The sequence below is a fragment of the Mytilus californianus genome, unplaced genomic scaffold, assembly GCF_021869535.1.
Source record: "Mytilus californianus isolate M0D057914Y unplaced genomic scaffold, xbMytCali1.0.p SCAF_4, whole genome shotgun sequence".
Lineage (NCBI taxonomy): Eukaryota > Metazoa > Mollusca > Bivalvia > Mytilida > Mytilidae > Mytilus > Mytilus californianus.
The window spans coordinates 71,003,741-71,018,344 of NW_026262690.1; the positions used below are offsets into that span (position 1 = coordinate 71,003,741).

Genomic DNA, 14,604 nt, shown 5'->3' on the forward strand with positions numbered 1-14,604 from the left:
TTTTGTCTTAGACCCAAAATTTTGTATTTTATTAATGAGTAAAATATAAAAATAAGAAAATGTGGTATGATTGCCAATGAGACTACTCTCCACCAGAGACCAAATGACATAGAAGTTTACAACTATAGGTCACTGTATGGCCTTCAACAATGAGCAAAACCCATACTGCATAATCAGCTATAAAAGACAAATGAAAAACATTTCAAACGAAGAAAACTAACAGCCTGATTTATGTACAAAATATGTTACCATAAATCATAATTTACTTGATATTTATGTAAGAGGTGCTGCCAAAATGATTTACTTTCGTTTAAGGCATGACAAATTTGTCATGATTTTTTTTGTTTTTTTTAATTTGTATCTTTTAAAACACGATATGATGTTTGAATAAATATTTTTCATCTTGTAGGGTCCAAGAGGAGACGCAGGTCGTCCTGGAGGGCCAGGTCAAGATGGACTACCTGGAATGAAAGGTAATAACTGAAATAAATTTTGCAAAGAAGAAAAAAAAGCCTTTGGCAAAATGATGATAAGTACATGAATTCAATCATATAAATCATCAACAAACTAATTTATAAACAATTCTGTACCTTTTAGTGTTTTATTCTCAATAGAATAAAAACTGGTTGTAAATTTTTCATGCTGATGACCATTCAGAATAATTTTGTTTTGCAACACCCCCATCACACCTGAATCAGAAAAAATATTTTTGTCAGAATATTAATCCTGCATTTCATTTTTAGATAAATATTTGTAGTTTGATTTAACTACTTTGAAAAAAGTTTTCTTTAAACGAACAAAAGTATGAAAAATTTAATGATTAGAGAAGATGAATTGTTACAGCACTGTTATAATGACCCAGAAAGGAATTTATTTAGTGTGATAATTATGATAACTTAAAGTTGAGAGAAGGAAAGTGTAGAGACAAAGTGTAGAAACTAAGTCCAATAGCAGAATGATTATTTCATGGGCTGGGTCCTTTGAGCATATCTTGACTGAGTTTAAAAGCAAATCACCATAGTACGTTTCATTAGCATTGCACTGAAATGATAGTATTGGATATATTTTCTGTTTGTAGGTGAATCAGGTTTGGATGGCTTACCAGGTATTGCGGGACCAAAAGGAGATTCCGGATTCCCTGGAGGGGAAGGTAGACCAGGTATTAAAGGAGAAAGTGGACCACCAGGACTTAATGGATCCCCAGGTTTAGATGGACCCAGAGGAGAGCCTGGACCATCTGGTTTACCTGGAAGAGATGGTAAGTTAAATATTTAGGGATAAATACAGAAATTCACAATCTTGAATGACAATACTTTGATATACTGTGGATTGATAATTAATCGTGGGATACCAATTTTCATGGATTTCGTGGGTAAAAGGTGAACCACGAATTAAATGTTCAACCAAATACAAATTTTCTATAAGCTTGTGTGCAGACCTTGGCAAAACTACAAATTCAAATATCTAGGAAAAACAATTTTTCCCCAATCCACGTAAATTGGTACCCACAAAAATAAATGAATCCACAGTAAGCCTCTGCAGATGATGAGCTATATGGTCCTGATATATGTCCTTTGGCAAACTATATTGATTAACTGTAATTGATCAGAATCATTTTGATGCCCCCGACGTAGCGGAGGGGTCATTAAGTTTTACCCTTGTCAGTCTGTACGTACGTATGTACACCCAAAAATTGGTTTCCTTTCTCTAACTTTAGTTTGCCTCAACCAGATGTTATGAAGCTTTTACACAATGCTTATTACCACAAAACACATATCAGTTTTGAATTTTGGTGGCATCATTTGTACCGTTCTAGAGTTATGCCCCTTTACAAATGGAAAAATTGCTGAAATTTTTGTTTCCATCCTCTAACTTTAGTTTGCCTCAACCAAATGTTATAAAACTTATACACAATGCTTATTACCACAAAACTCAGATCAAGTACAAATTGGGTAGCGTCACTTTTACAGTTCTTGAGTTATGTCCCTTTATAACGTTATATGCAGGTGGGGGCATCATCTGTGTCCCATGGACACATTCCCCATTTATTTTATTAACTGTGAATTTTTGCCTTGTTATAGTGAATATCCACTACCTTAGTGTTTGAGCATTAATCTGGCAAACACATAGCTTGAAATACACAACAATGATCGTGTGACACTGAAATAAAGCTTAGACAATTAAACTTAATAAGAAAATTAAACAATTCAGACCAATAATTTTTACTATGTTATAGGTGAGCCTGGACTTCCTGGAATGAAAGGAGAATCAGGATTGCCTGGATTTGATGGTCTACCTGGACCTAAAGGTAACCCTGGAAACAATGGACCGCCAGGTGTATCAGGTATGTACATTTCTTTAGATGATTATTTCACTTTTTAATCTATTTAAAACAGAAATTTTAGGTAAAATGACAGTCATTTCATGTCAAAATTAGGTCCGAGTACACAGTTATCATCCTTTGATTTTCGTTGTCCACGAATATAGTCCCTAGTGTGGACAGTGTGTTACTTGCTAATTTTTTTTATACCCCTCCCAAATTTATTTCTCCATGTTTTATGACTCAAATAGCAAGTAGGGGGGTGAAATGACACTGTAAAAAAGTTTGGGTCATGAATTTTAAAGTAAAGTAGTGATTTGGTCCAGCTGAAAAATGTTAAAAATTAGCACTTTGGAAGCTGTCAAAAGATTTGAAGACCCCCTTAACATAAAATTGTCCATATTTTGAGTTAGAGCCGATGAAGTTTTTGATATAATTTGTCCCAAAAGTAGTACAACACAAGGTAAAAATATTAGTGAGAAAGCGCAGGTGAGATTTTTTTAATTTTCATTTATTGTCTAAAAGAAATGCACTACGAAATAACTGTGTACTCGGACCATAATGCCTGGTTATAAATGCTGACTAATTCAACATACCTTTAATTCAACAAGTAATTCTGATTTGAGAAACAGGCCAAATATGCCCTTCTCAAATTCATACAATTGTATTATTATTCAAATATACTTTCAACAAGGGTTCAAAATTGATTCAAGGTCTTAAAGCTTTTATTTCATACCAAAATTACTCAAAAATTTTACAAATTTGAAGTGTGACCTATCTTCTTATATATTTTTCCTGACTGGGCAGAAATTAGTAATGCTATACCTACAAGGTAATGGATTTAATAATTTATTAACAAAATTACATCATTGGCTTTTAATTTTAAAGTTTTTTTTACCCTGTGTAACACGTTACGGGGGACATGGAAATACCTGGCGTCCGTGTGTCCATCCCGTCTTGTTAGCGCTATAATGGATACAATTCTTGCCAGATTTTTATATACATTTTTTTGTACTATAGGTTAATATCAACAATATCTAGGACAAGTTCTAAAATGGTTGACAATCGACTTTTTTTAAAGGAGTTATGCCCGTTGGAAATATTAAATTTATGGAAAATGGCCTCGTTAGTGATCTCACAGATTTTTATAAAACTTATACTATAGGTTAATATCAGCAATATCTCGGACAAGTTCTAAAATGGTGGACGATCAACTTTTTTTAAAAGAGTTATGCACCTTGGATATATCAAATTTATGGAAAATGGCCTTGTTTGCACTCTCATGGGAACAATTCTTGCCAGATTTTTATAAAACTTATACTATAGGTTAGTATCAGCAATATCTCGGACAAGTTTTATAATGGTGGCCGATCGACTTTTTTCAAAGAGTTATGCCCCTTGGAAATATAACATATGTGCAACGTGGGGGACATTGGAACTCTGTTCTTTTATGTACTTTACATCACACTTCATAAAAAAGAAATTAAACATGTTAGCTTGATTAATATCCTGTTGTTAACTGGTTAATGTATATAACCTTATGTCACCAAAAGTTGGTTTTTTTTTTTCATATGAAGGGAATTTTTTTTTATTAGGAGAGAAAGGAAATCCTGGATTCCCAGGACCTGATGGACAACCGGGATTACCTGGACCAAAAGGAGAAAGAGGTAAAGTCAAATTATTTATAAGACTACTGATATGTCTTTATTAAATATAATTTTTTTCAGATAATAAAACAATAAGATTTTATGAATAAGCTACAAGAAAATACCTGCTTCAAAGGGAAGCTCAATTTATCTTGAATAACAGAAACTGGTATTCTTATTCTCTACATATTGAATTTGCTATTGAAGATATTATCAGAATATTACATGGCTCGAGGTCTGATATTGACCGAGGGCTGATAATACATCTGAAATGAAAAATGACATGTTATGATCTTTTTATGCCCCCGCCGTAGTGGAGGGGGCATTAAGTTTTACCCTTGTCCGTCTGTATGTACATACGTACGTACGTCCCAAAATTGGTTTCCGTTCTCTAACAAGTTTTCCTCAACCAAATGATATGAAACTTATACACAATGCTTATTACCACAAAACACAGATCAAGTTTGAATTTTGGTGGCGTCACTTCAACGGTTCTAGAGTTATGCTCCTTTACAAATGGAAAGTTGCTGAATTTATCGTTTCCGTTCTCTTACTTAAGTTTGCCTCAACCAAATGTTATGAAACTTATACACAATGCTTATTGCCACAAAACACAGATCAAGTTTGAATTTTGGTGGTGTCACTTTTACCGTTCTAGAGTTATGCCCCTTTACAAATGGAAAAATTGCTGAATTTTTCGTTTCCGTTCTCTAACTTTAGTTTGCCTCAACTAAATGTTATGAAACTTATACACAATGCTTATTACCACAAAACACAGATCAAGTTTGAATTTTGGTGGCGTCACTTTAACCGTTCTAGAGTTATGCCCCTTTAGAAATGGAAAAATTGCAAAATTTTTATTTTCTTATAAATATCAAGTAATTTTTAAAATTGGAGTTATCTTCCTTTGTCCATGATTATAGTTGAATCAACTACAATCAATGTTTTATACAATGCAATGTTTAATTTTGACTTCCACGGATAAAACACAGATCAAGTTGAATTTGGGTAGTGTCACTTTTACCGTTCTTCAGTTATGTCCCTTTATAACTATATGATATAAATCGAAAGATTGCAAAATTTTTAGTTTCCATTCTGTAACTTAAGTTTGCCCCAACCAAACATTATGAAACCTATACACAATATTCATTACCACAAAACTATGTTCAAGTACAAATTTTTTGTTTCCGTTTTCTAACTTTAGTTTGCCTCAACCAAATGTTATGAAACTTATACACAATGCTTATTACTACATAATACAGATTAAGTACGAAATACACCAGTTTCACATTTAACTGCGCATGTCTAATCTAATTAGCCAAACTATGAAATCACGCGATAATTTCCGAGAGTTCATCAACTGGGGGCTAACGGTTGATAAGCAGTGACCATGCAGACTTGGAAAAAAAAATCATCTGATTAAATGTTTGCGTTTACATGTCAAAGCAACATGAGCATCATTTGAATCAAAATATAAAAATTATATTGACGAGACAACTTTATTAACAATGGCATATTTAAAGATTTTAAAACGGACTACTGCTGTGTTGTTGTTTGCGGTAATATACGATCTGATATGCTGCCTGGCTTTAATTGTACCTTAAATTGTCACAAATTCACGCTGAGGTCATTCTTTTAAAGGGAAGAATAAATTAGATAACTAAGCGGGGCTCACTTCATCTACATAGTATTAGGTCATAAATTAAGTTGTCAATTAACACCTTAGCCATGTGGAATCATCGTTTTACCTTGTACAATCTCACCAGGTGACAATTGATAAAAACGTACCCTTATCTATACATACAGTTACTGATAAAGGGTGATTATTTGATTGATTTATTAAATTTTGTACACAATTATTTCCTGCATCCTGCAGATTATTCTTTTCCATACTGCCTAGTCATACTTATTTATTTTTAACTCCTACTAGAATAATAATTTTCTAAATCCCCCCTAAAAATTAAATGGTCATCCCCTTATACAGATATTTAAAATGTTAACCCTAGTACCTAATTTATACTTATTTATCATGGCCAGTACGGACCTTAGAGTACCTGGGAGTATTTTAATAATTTAGGAGGGGGGTCATTCAGCAATTTGATCTTTTTTATAGCAATGCGTGGTAAATATAGTATATTCATATTAATATAATATTCATAATTAATGATATTAATATTAATGGCATGAAAAATGATAAAGTTGAAAATATGTAGAAAATTACTCTGGTTGCTGGGACTGAACCTCTGCATAGACGAAGTCGATCATGAACATAGCTTAGAAATTAAAATGGTATTGAATGCATTGTATTATAGTCTGATGTTTGAAATTAAAGATAAACCTGTATTTCTGATATGTATTTTAAAACTGCTTTTATATCTCTCTTCATTATCATGGCCGTTTATAATATCACTGATGCAGAAATATTTGAAACAAATGTACATTCAAATAAGAGGATGTGGTATGAGTGCCAATGAGACAACTCTAAATCCAAGTCACAATGTATAAGAAGTTAACAATTATAGGTCACAGTACGGTCTTCAACATGGAGCCAAGGCCCTGTCTACTACATGTCAATTTTTTCTGTTGGTATTCTGAAAGTATTTTATATGAGCTATATCTTCCCACATTCTATTTTGATATTCTATCATTCATTTTACCTTCAAATATTCATATAATGATACCTTAAAATTTGTCTCTGTATAGTTCATACAAAATGTTTCAAATTTTTACAGCCTGTAGCTTAAAAACAAAACTCGGTGACCTATCATTGTGTTTTTCATATTTTTAACATATCACAATATATACTACATCTTTGACAAAGGATATAAGGACAAATTCTATCAATTTTGGTTTACACTTCCATACTACTATTAGTGGAAATTTCGATTATTTAGTAATGCCGGTAACTTGTCCTTGTACCCATAAAATTTCACGTAAAAGTCACCATAATAGTAACCTGTTTTTTTAAAAAGAAAATTAAAAGTTCGAGTCAATGATACTAAACCTATATGTAGGCCGTAACCCCTGTACATGCATGTCACAAGCCGAAGATGCAAAAAAATATTTCAGAAAACTGTGAATTGATACTGGAACAGAACTGAAATTAAATGTATTTTCTTTTTATCAAATACTTTTCTCTTTTCAAGAAAAATCAAACTGATATACTGCAATATACATAGCGCAGTAGGCAAAAGAAAGGAATTACAAGATTAATACTTTTTTAAAAACCATTTTACTAATATTAAAACACAACTGTTAGCAACAAGATGACTTATTTTCAGGTTTGAATTGTTTGTGTCTGGACCTTTTAGAGCTTACTATTCGGTATGGATTTTTTCATTGTCGAGGGCTGTATGGTGATATATAGTTGCTTTCATCTGTCATTTGGGTCTGGTGGATAGTTGTCTCGTTTGCAATCATACCACATCTTTTTATTTTAAATTTGGTCGATTATTAATATCTTAAACTTTAATAATCTCAAGCATACACCATGAGAGAGAGATGTGTATTATTAGTTGATTTATTATTGTGTTGCTAAATATCAGAGTCAATTTGATGTAGCCCCCTGTCACGTATGATATCGTTAATTATCGCTGGATTTAAACTCAAACGCCCATAAGATTTCGAGATCAGCGTGGATACGTCGCTTATGTGAAACTGGTCTATTTGGTGGCAACACTTTTACCATTCTTGAGTTATGTCCCTTTATAAACATAAAATTTGCTGAATTTTTCGTTTCCATTCTCTAACTTTAGTTTGTCTCAACCAAATGTTATAAAACTTATACACAACCGTTCTAGAGTTATTTGTGTTTACAAATAGAAAAATTGCTGAATTTTTAGTTTCTGTTCTCTACTTCAGTTAGCCTCAACCAAATGTTATGAGACTTACACACAATGCTTACTACCACAAAACTCAGATCAAGTTCAAATTTGGGAAGCGTCACTTTTACCATTCTTCAGTTATGTCCCTTTATAACTATATGATATGCAAGCGGGGGCATCATCTGTGTCCACATGTGGACACTATCCACATTTATTATCATATGCTTCAACAATGGAGAAAAATAACAGTTTAATATATTGATCCTTTTAAGTGGTTCTCAAGTAGAAGTTCAAATCTTTTTTATCATATACTTCAGCACAAAAAATCATGCAAGAACTATTTTAAATCTTTGATAAAAATGTAATTTATTGTATCATTTGTTTTGCATTACTCAAAATATATTTTCCTGTTTCCTAATTTTTTTTTTCTATCCTACTTTGTTATGTTTTTCACAGAAAACGTACCATTGATGTGTATTTTCCCTAATTTGCCGAGTGACATCGAATTGCCATATGATAGCATTACGGAAGGGCATGAGATAATAACCAGCAGCAGTTGATAAAGTTTTCATATCAGCCTGCTAAGCACCATTACGGAAAATATGGAAATTATGTAAATTTAAGGCTATTATACTACTGTAAAAATTATAAGTTATTTGCTCTTAGTATATGATAATGTTATTTACATTTATGTGTTTCATAACGAGTGAGGATTGGATATCACTTGATATCAACTTGAGTTATTTAATTCCAATATCATAATAAACGAGCCTTCTGCGATTTTATTATTATTATTTAAACTAAATAACCAGAGTTGATATCAAGCGATATCCCATTCTCACAAGTTGTTAAACCTTTTTCTCTTATGGTTAACACTTTCATTGCGTTAAATTAAAAATTCTGTGAATCGATGATCTAGTCTTTTGCACATACCAGTACCAGTCATATGTCCTCTTCCGATATCAAACTTTAACATCAAACATTTTAAAACTTTTTGTACGCTTCAGAATGTAATAAAATTTGACAAAAAGAAGATTTTCAAGTGAAAAGTGTGAGTGTTTTGAAGGAATAGCACATGTCCGTTGCCATGAACGAAATGTACATCGTCTTATCCTTTGAAAGTTATCAATGACCTAACAAATAGCCAATGGAAATGTCGTAATATCATCTCTTGATGCTGAATAGGCTAATCAAATTAACGCATATTTTCATATCACTTTTTCGTATCGCACTCCGTGCAGTGTGATACAAGAAATATCTCTTCATGCAAGAAATAGATAACAGGCCACAACCATAAGAGAAACTTTATTTCATTAACAATTTAATTTATTCATATTTTTAGAATTTTAATTTCAATAACTATGTTTTTGTTTGAACAGGTTTCAATGGAAGAGATGGAGGTAAGGGAGAGCCAGGAAGAACATCAGAGGGAAGTAAAGGGGAACCAGGTCTACCAGGCCGTTCAGGGATAGATGGTCTGCCAGGAATGAAGGGAGATGTTGGTAAGTATATACTAAGTTTACAGGGGTCAAAATAATTATAAGGTCTTTTCTAATTCATACTTTGACTGGATCTTATTTTATTGGATTGAACCTCAATAGTACACCCAAAGTGTTGTGTCTGGTAGTGGAAATCAAATTTCGAATTTCTAACAGTCAAAATTGCTTTTGTTGTTTTATTAAGGAAAAAAGCAATCTTAAAATCCCTGATAAAAAATGTACACATAATAAATGTCTTAACAATAGCCATGGCCTTCTTTTCTATAGGATATTGGCCGTGTTGTTCTAACTAGTGTTGGAATTTTACTCAATTTTGAGGTATGAATAACAAAACAAATATTGATTTTTTTTTACTGCCAAAATTTGATAAATTTATTAAATGCTTTTCAATTCATATCTAAGGCCATGTACCAGCTATTTTATTAAATAGAGTTCAGGTAGTGTGTGAACAGAATGTCAGTTTGTGATGGAAAGTCAAATCAATGTTATAACAAAAACAAGACATACATCCTTCAAAACTTTTCATAAAATTTATATAAAACATCAAACATCTAAAAAAAATGTGTTTTTTCAAAATCTTAGATAAATTGAAAAAAAAAATATCCTGTTTAACACGTCTTCATAGTTATGAAAAAGCATAACACATCTGTAGTACTGCTTATATATAGCAATCACACACACATGCTTTACATTTGAAAAATCTTAATAATCAATGATTGACAGTTTCAGAAATTCAGTTTATGTCCTCATAAATTACATTGTAGAGTCTCTGCATCCTCGTAAATGATGTCCTGACCAATCAGAAACATCAAACACAATGACATTCCTTTAATGTGACATCATTTCTGAATTGATCCATTATACTGATTACCTGTGTATCTTATAAGCTAATTTGTAAGAAAGATTTAATGTTTTATATTAACATTTGTTCTCTTTTATATTTCTTAAAATAATTGTAACATGTTATTTTTAGGTTTTGCTGGTAGGGATGGATTCCCAGGTGCTAAGGGTGAATCAGGAGAGCCTGGAATTGGAGGAATTGGACAGAAAGGAACACGTGGATTGGATGGATTGCCAGGTATGTATCAATACATTACATATATTTATTTAAGAATTCAAAACTTTTTCTGTAATATTATTTGGGTATAAAAGCTATATATGTGCACAAACAATGCTATTACAACCCTGTAGAATTACATAAAGAAGCATCCAATTCTTGAATTACATTTATATGCTACAACCATGAATAGCAAGTAATATCTTTTGTTTCTTGTGCATTTTGTGACGTTGTCATGGAAAGCACATGCAGTCATGAATGTTGCATTTTATTGAGAAATGAAATATGATTTGGAATGCCTGGCAAATGTTGTTGTCCAATCAAAAGGACAGATTCTTATGAAACATACATGTAATGTAATTATTAGGTTACAGCTATTTTACAAGTAGTTTGTCAGCTGTAGAATCCTTTCAAAACTTACAGGTTTATTACATGTCGTTGTATTTGTTTGGAGTACTTTTATATTTATGGAGTAACTTGAAATTTATACAACACGTACCGGTAATTGAACAACCATTTTATTTACAAATGAGTGATTACTGAGCCACTATTGAAAGGTTTGAATTCATGTTATTTACCTAATATTAGAAGTAGTTCATCTGTTAATTACATTAATTGATAAAACCAAAATATTGATAAAAATCAGACAAATTATTATTTTCACAACTTTACCCAATTTTCATGTAAATATTGTATTTTTGATGATGGCAGTGACTTTTGTGACAAACTGTTGCAAAAATGAGAACAAAATTGTATGTCACATTTGAAATAAGTGATTTTTTTTAAAAATGAAAGCCTACCATTGTTTGTTATGTAAAATTTAAAGGTGACAAGGGATAAATGTCAATGAGACACCAACTCAATTACATGTGTTCAACAAAAATCATGTAAACATTTGTCATTTTTCAAGTTTTCTTTAATTGTCATTTTAGGTAGTTCTGGTCTCCGTGGAGAATCTGGTGTTGATGGATTACCTGGAGTGAATGGTCGTAAAGGAGAATCAGGAGATAGAGGTCTAAATGGTTTACCTGGTCCTCAGGGTCCCGCTGGATTGGATGGTCGTAAAGGTTAGTTTAATATCCAGATATGATATAGTCCTTGGAAAAAATTTATCTAGGAAAACTTCCCTTTATTTGAAATTATTTTCCAAAAATGTTTTAAAAAAATTTCTATCTGGATTATGATTCATTATTATTATTTTCTTTCAATTTGTATAATTATAATAAGGGAAATACATACTTAAATCTTTTTGCATACATAATTCATTTCAATTTATCATTATATTGTAGTTAGGTCAGATCTTGAAAAATGAGTCTATAAGAAAAGGAAGTTAAATTTTGAATAATGGATTTCAAAAATTAATTATAAGTACCAATTTGAAAAGTGTTTTGACCTCAGACTGTTGATCATTTATCTGAATAAGAATAAGAGAATAAAGAACATGTATGAATCTAACTAAGGCAACCTGACATTCACATTAACAGACATTACAACATGATTTGAAAACACAGTTATAAAATGAAAGAAATACCATGAAGAGAAGAGGGTCTTGATGAGATTTACAGAATAGAGAATAATGGGTCAAATCTTCAGAAAAATGGTCAAGAAATATAAAGAATAGAGAAAAATAGGCCAAAAAATATAAAGAATAGAGAATAATGGGGTGCTAAAATATATAGAATTGAGAAAGAAAGACAATGATATACAGAATTGATAAAAATGACCTAAAATTTACTACAGCAATAAAACCCTCATAGAAGTGATTTTTTTAAATGATGCAATGTTGATATATCTGATAACAAATTTAAGTGCACCAAAATGGGATATATCAGTAAGAGAGTATATGCAGTTCTTTAGAGAGTATCTATCTTCATTGTTTTTAAGGAAGGGGTTGGTAAAAAAACAAACATGAAAAAATTTATGATTACTAAAGATAAAAATGATGTCAGAATCTAATGATGTGATATAAAATAAAAACAGTATTATTTATCAAACAGAAAGTATAAAACAAAATCTGTATTTTATATTTGAATTACTTTTCCTTTACAGGTGAACCAGGTATTCCTGGTGGCTTTGGAGCTAAAGGTCAAAAAGGACAGTCAGGTTTAGATGGATTGCCTGGAAATCCTGGACCTAAAGGAGAAAGTGGACGAAATGGATTTGATGGACAACCCGGAGAAAATGGTAAAATTGGAAAGATTGAAATGAGAGAATTAGTTCTTTGACAAAGAAGAAATCTTCCTCGGCAGTGGGAAATCTTGTGTCAAAATATTACCTCCCTTGATCTTTTCAATATTTGTCATGTTCTAGCAAGAATGCTATTAATTATAAATTCACAAGAATTGATATTGTAAATATTCAATCTTTGGACTATTTTTTAAAATAGCAAGAAAACAAATAGTAGTACACTGAGTTTTAATTTTATATCCCCCCAAAAAGTTATAATATCTATAAACGAATTTCGGTTTTTATCGTCAATTTTTTTCTTCTCCTATTCAATACATATAATCTGTTAAATTTTGAGCCTTTTATTTCTCAAAATAAAAGTACCATGACTAATAAATTTTGAATGAATGTTGAATGCATGTATATTTAACTCCGTTATCATAAAATTAAAGAAAAATGTATAGTTTGTTAATATTAGTGTCTATTCACATCAATTCATTATATGCATTATTTTCTTTCAAGGATTAAATGGCTTACCTGGTGAGAAAGGAAACACAGGTCTACCAGGTGTTATAAATTATGCACAAATACCTCCAGGTCCAAAAGGAGAACCAGGAATACCTGGATTGAGAGGCTTCCCTGGTCAAGATGGACTAAAAGGAGAAGTTGGACTCAGAGGTAAAATTTATAGAATACTGGAATATCTTTTTTTAATCATGACGTTATTAGCAAGAATAACAAGTGAGCCTGCTAGGATGAGCTGATAAAGTCGGTATTATAGTGTTATTAACTGGCTGTTTCTGTATTGGCCCTGTTATAGATTCAAGGTTAGCTGTATTGGACCCAAGACTCGAAGAGTCGAGGGCCAATACAGCTGATCGAGAATCTATAACAGAGCCAATACAGAAACAGACAGTTCATAACACTTTTATTAAATGATTTTAATTCTTCACTTAAACTACTGTGACTTGACTATGTGTGTTACTGTATAACTTTACCTATAGCTCAACCAGATTTTAAAATTGACAATACAATAGGGATATTTAAAATGACCAGTTGGTATTGTTAGATTTAAATCTACCTTGATTCTACCTGTACAATTTTTTATTTTAATACCTTTTCCAACCTTACAGCATGCTTTTTTCCTGAAGTTTTTCTTTACCTAGGATTATTTTTTTTTTTAAATTGATAGGGAAGAAAATATTTTTGGTTTTCATTGTTTTAAATCCCCAATAAATATGATTTATCTAATTTTACCTAAAATTCTAAATCAGTAAAAGATTTAATAAATATTTGTTGAAAACTTCTGATTTAATGAAAAAAAAACACTTTCCCATGTTTTTTATTAGAGAATCCTTAAACAAGTAAAGGAAATAAACATTGTCATTACAATCTTTTTATCATTGAAATGAGTGTATTCCTAGAAGTAATTGGTCATACAATTGCCAAAGAAACAATGTTTAGAAGGAAATAGAGAGATTTTGTATTTTACTGTCATTTAAAATATTAGGAGTGATTAAGCCAAAACAAGAATGTATATATGTTATTTTCTTGCAGGGTATTTTTAAAATTGCATGGCCTATAATGCACTCCATTTCATCTTAATGTTTTCCTAGCCAAATACTAGGAGTGTTTGGTACCCCGAATAATCAAGTCCTTATATTTCACTCACTTCGATCGCTACATTATTTCATTTGTATTGTTGAAAAAAACTTCTTTTTTTTTCATCTCTTTGGCCTTTTCTAATGGGAGATAACTCAATATAATTTGCTTTTGCTCTTGTGGAAATCTTAATAAATTTATTATTTCCATAATTTGATGAATACTTATTGACATGTTCCTTGTACAAATTGTTTATGCATATTGAAAATTTGAAATATCAAAATCATAGTTGAATAAACAATTTTATTTATTTATTGACACTGATATTTGACATCTCCTCCAGAATTCCAAAGATTTTAAATATTTTCTTAATTTTATTAACTTTTTGGATTTTTTTCTCACTTTTTTCACTACGTCACTAGATTTTTTTCTATATCCATAGTATATTCTGTTTAATTTCCCATGATATAAATCCCAATTAAACAGGTGC

At 31.2% G+C, this 14,604-nt stretch overlaps 1 protein-coding gene across 1 annotated transcript in view; it reads left to right on the top strand.

The window, feature by feature from the left end:
- LOC127698635 (collagen alpha-2(IV) chain-like) overlaps positions 1-14,604 on the top strand; it is a 104,132-nt gene that overhangs the window by 82,568 nt on the left and 6,960 nt on the right. The window contains exons 28-36 of the mRNA XM_052202193.1: positions 410-473; positions 1,079-1,258; positions 2,237-2,344; positions 3,916-3,987; positions 9,170-9,292; positions 10,263-10,367; positions 11,279-11,413; positions 12,396-12,530; positions 13,035-13,190. Of these exons, the coding sequence (XP_052058153.1) occupies positions 410-473; positions 1,079-1,258; positions 2,237-2,344; positions 3,916-3,987; positions 9,170-9,292; positions 10,263-10,367; positions 11,279-11,413; positions 12,396-12,530; positions 13,035-13,190 (1,078 nt within the window). The remainder of the gene's footprint in view (positions 1-409; positions 474-1,078; positions 1,259-2,236; positions 2,345-3,915; positions 3,988-9,169; positions 9,293-10,262; positions 10,368-11,278; positions 11,414-12,395; positions 12,531-13,034; positions 13,191-14,604) is intronic.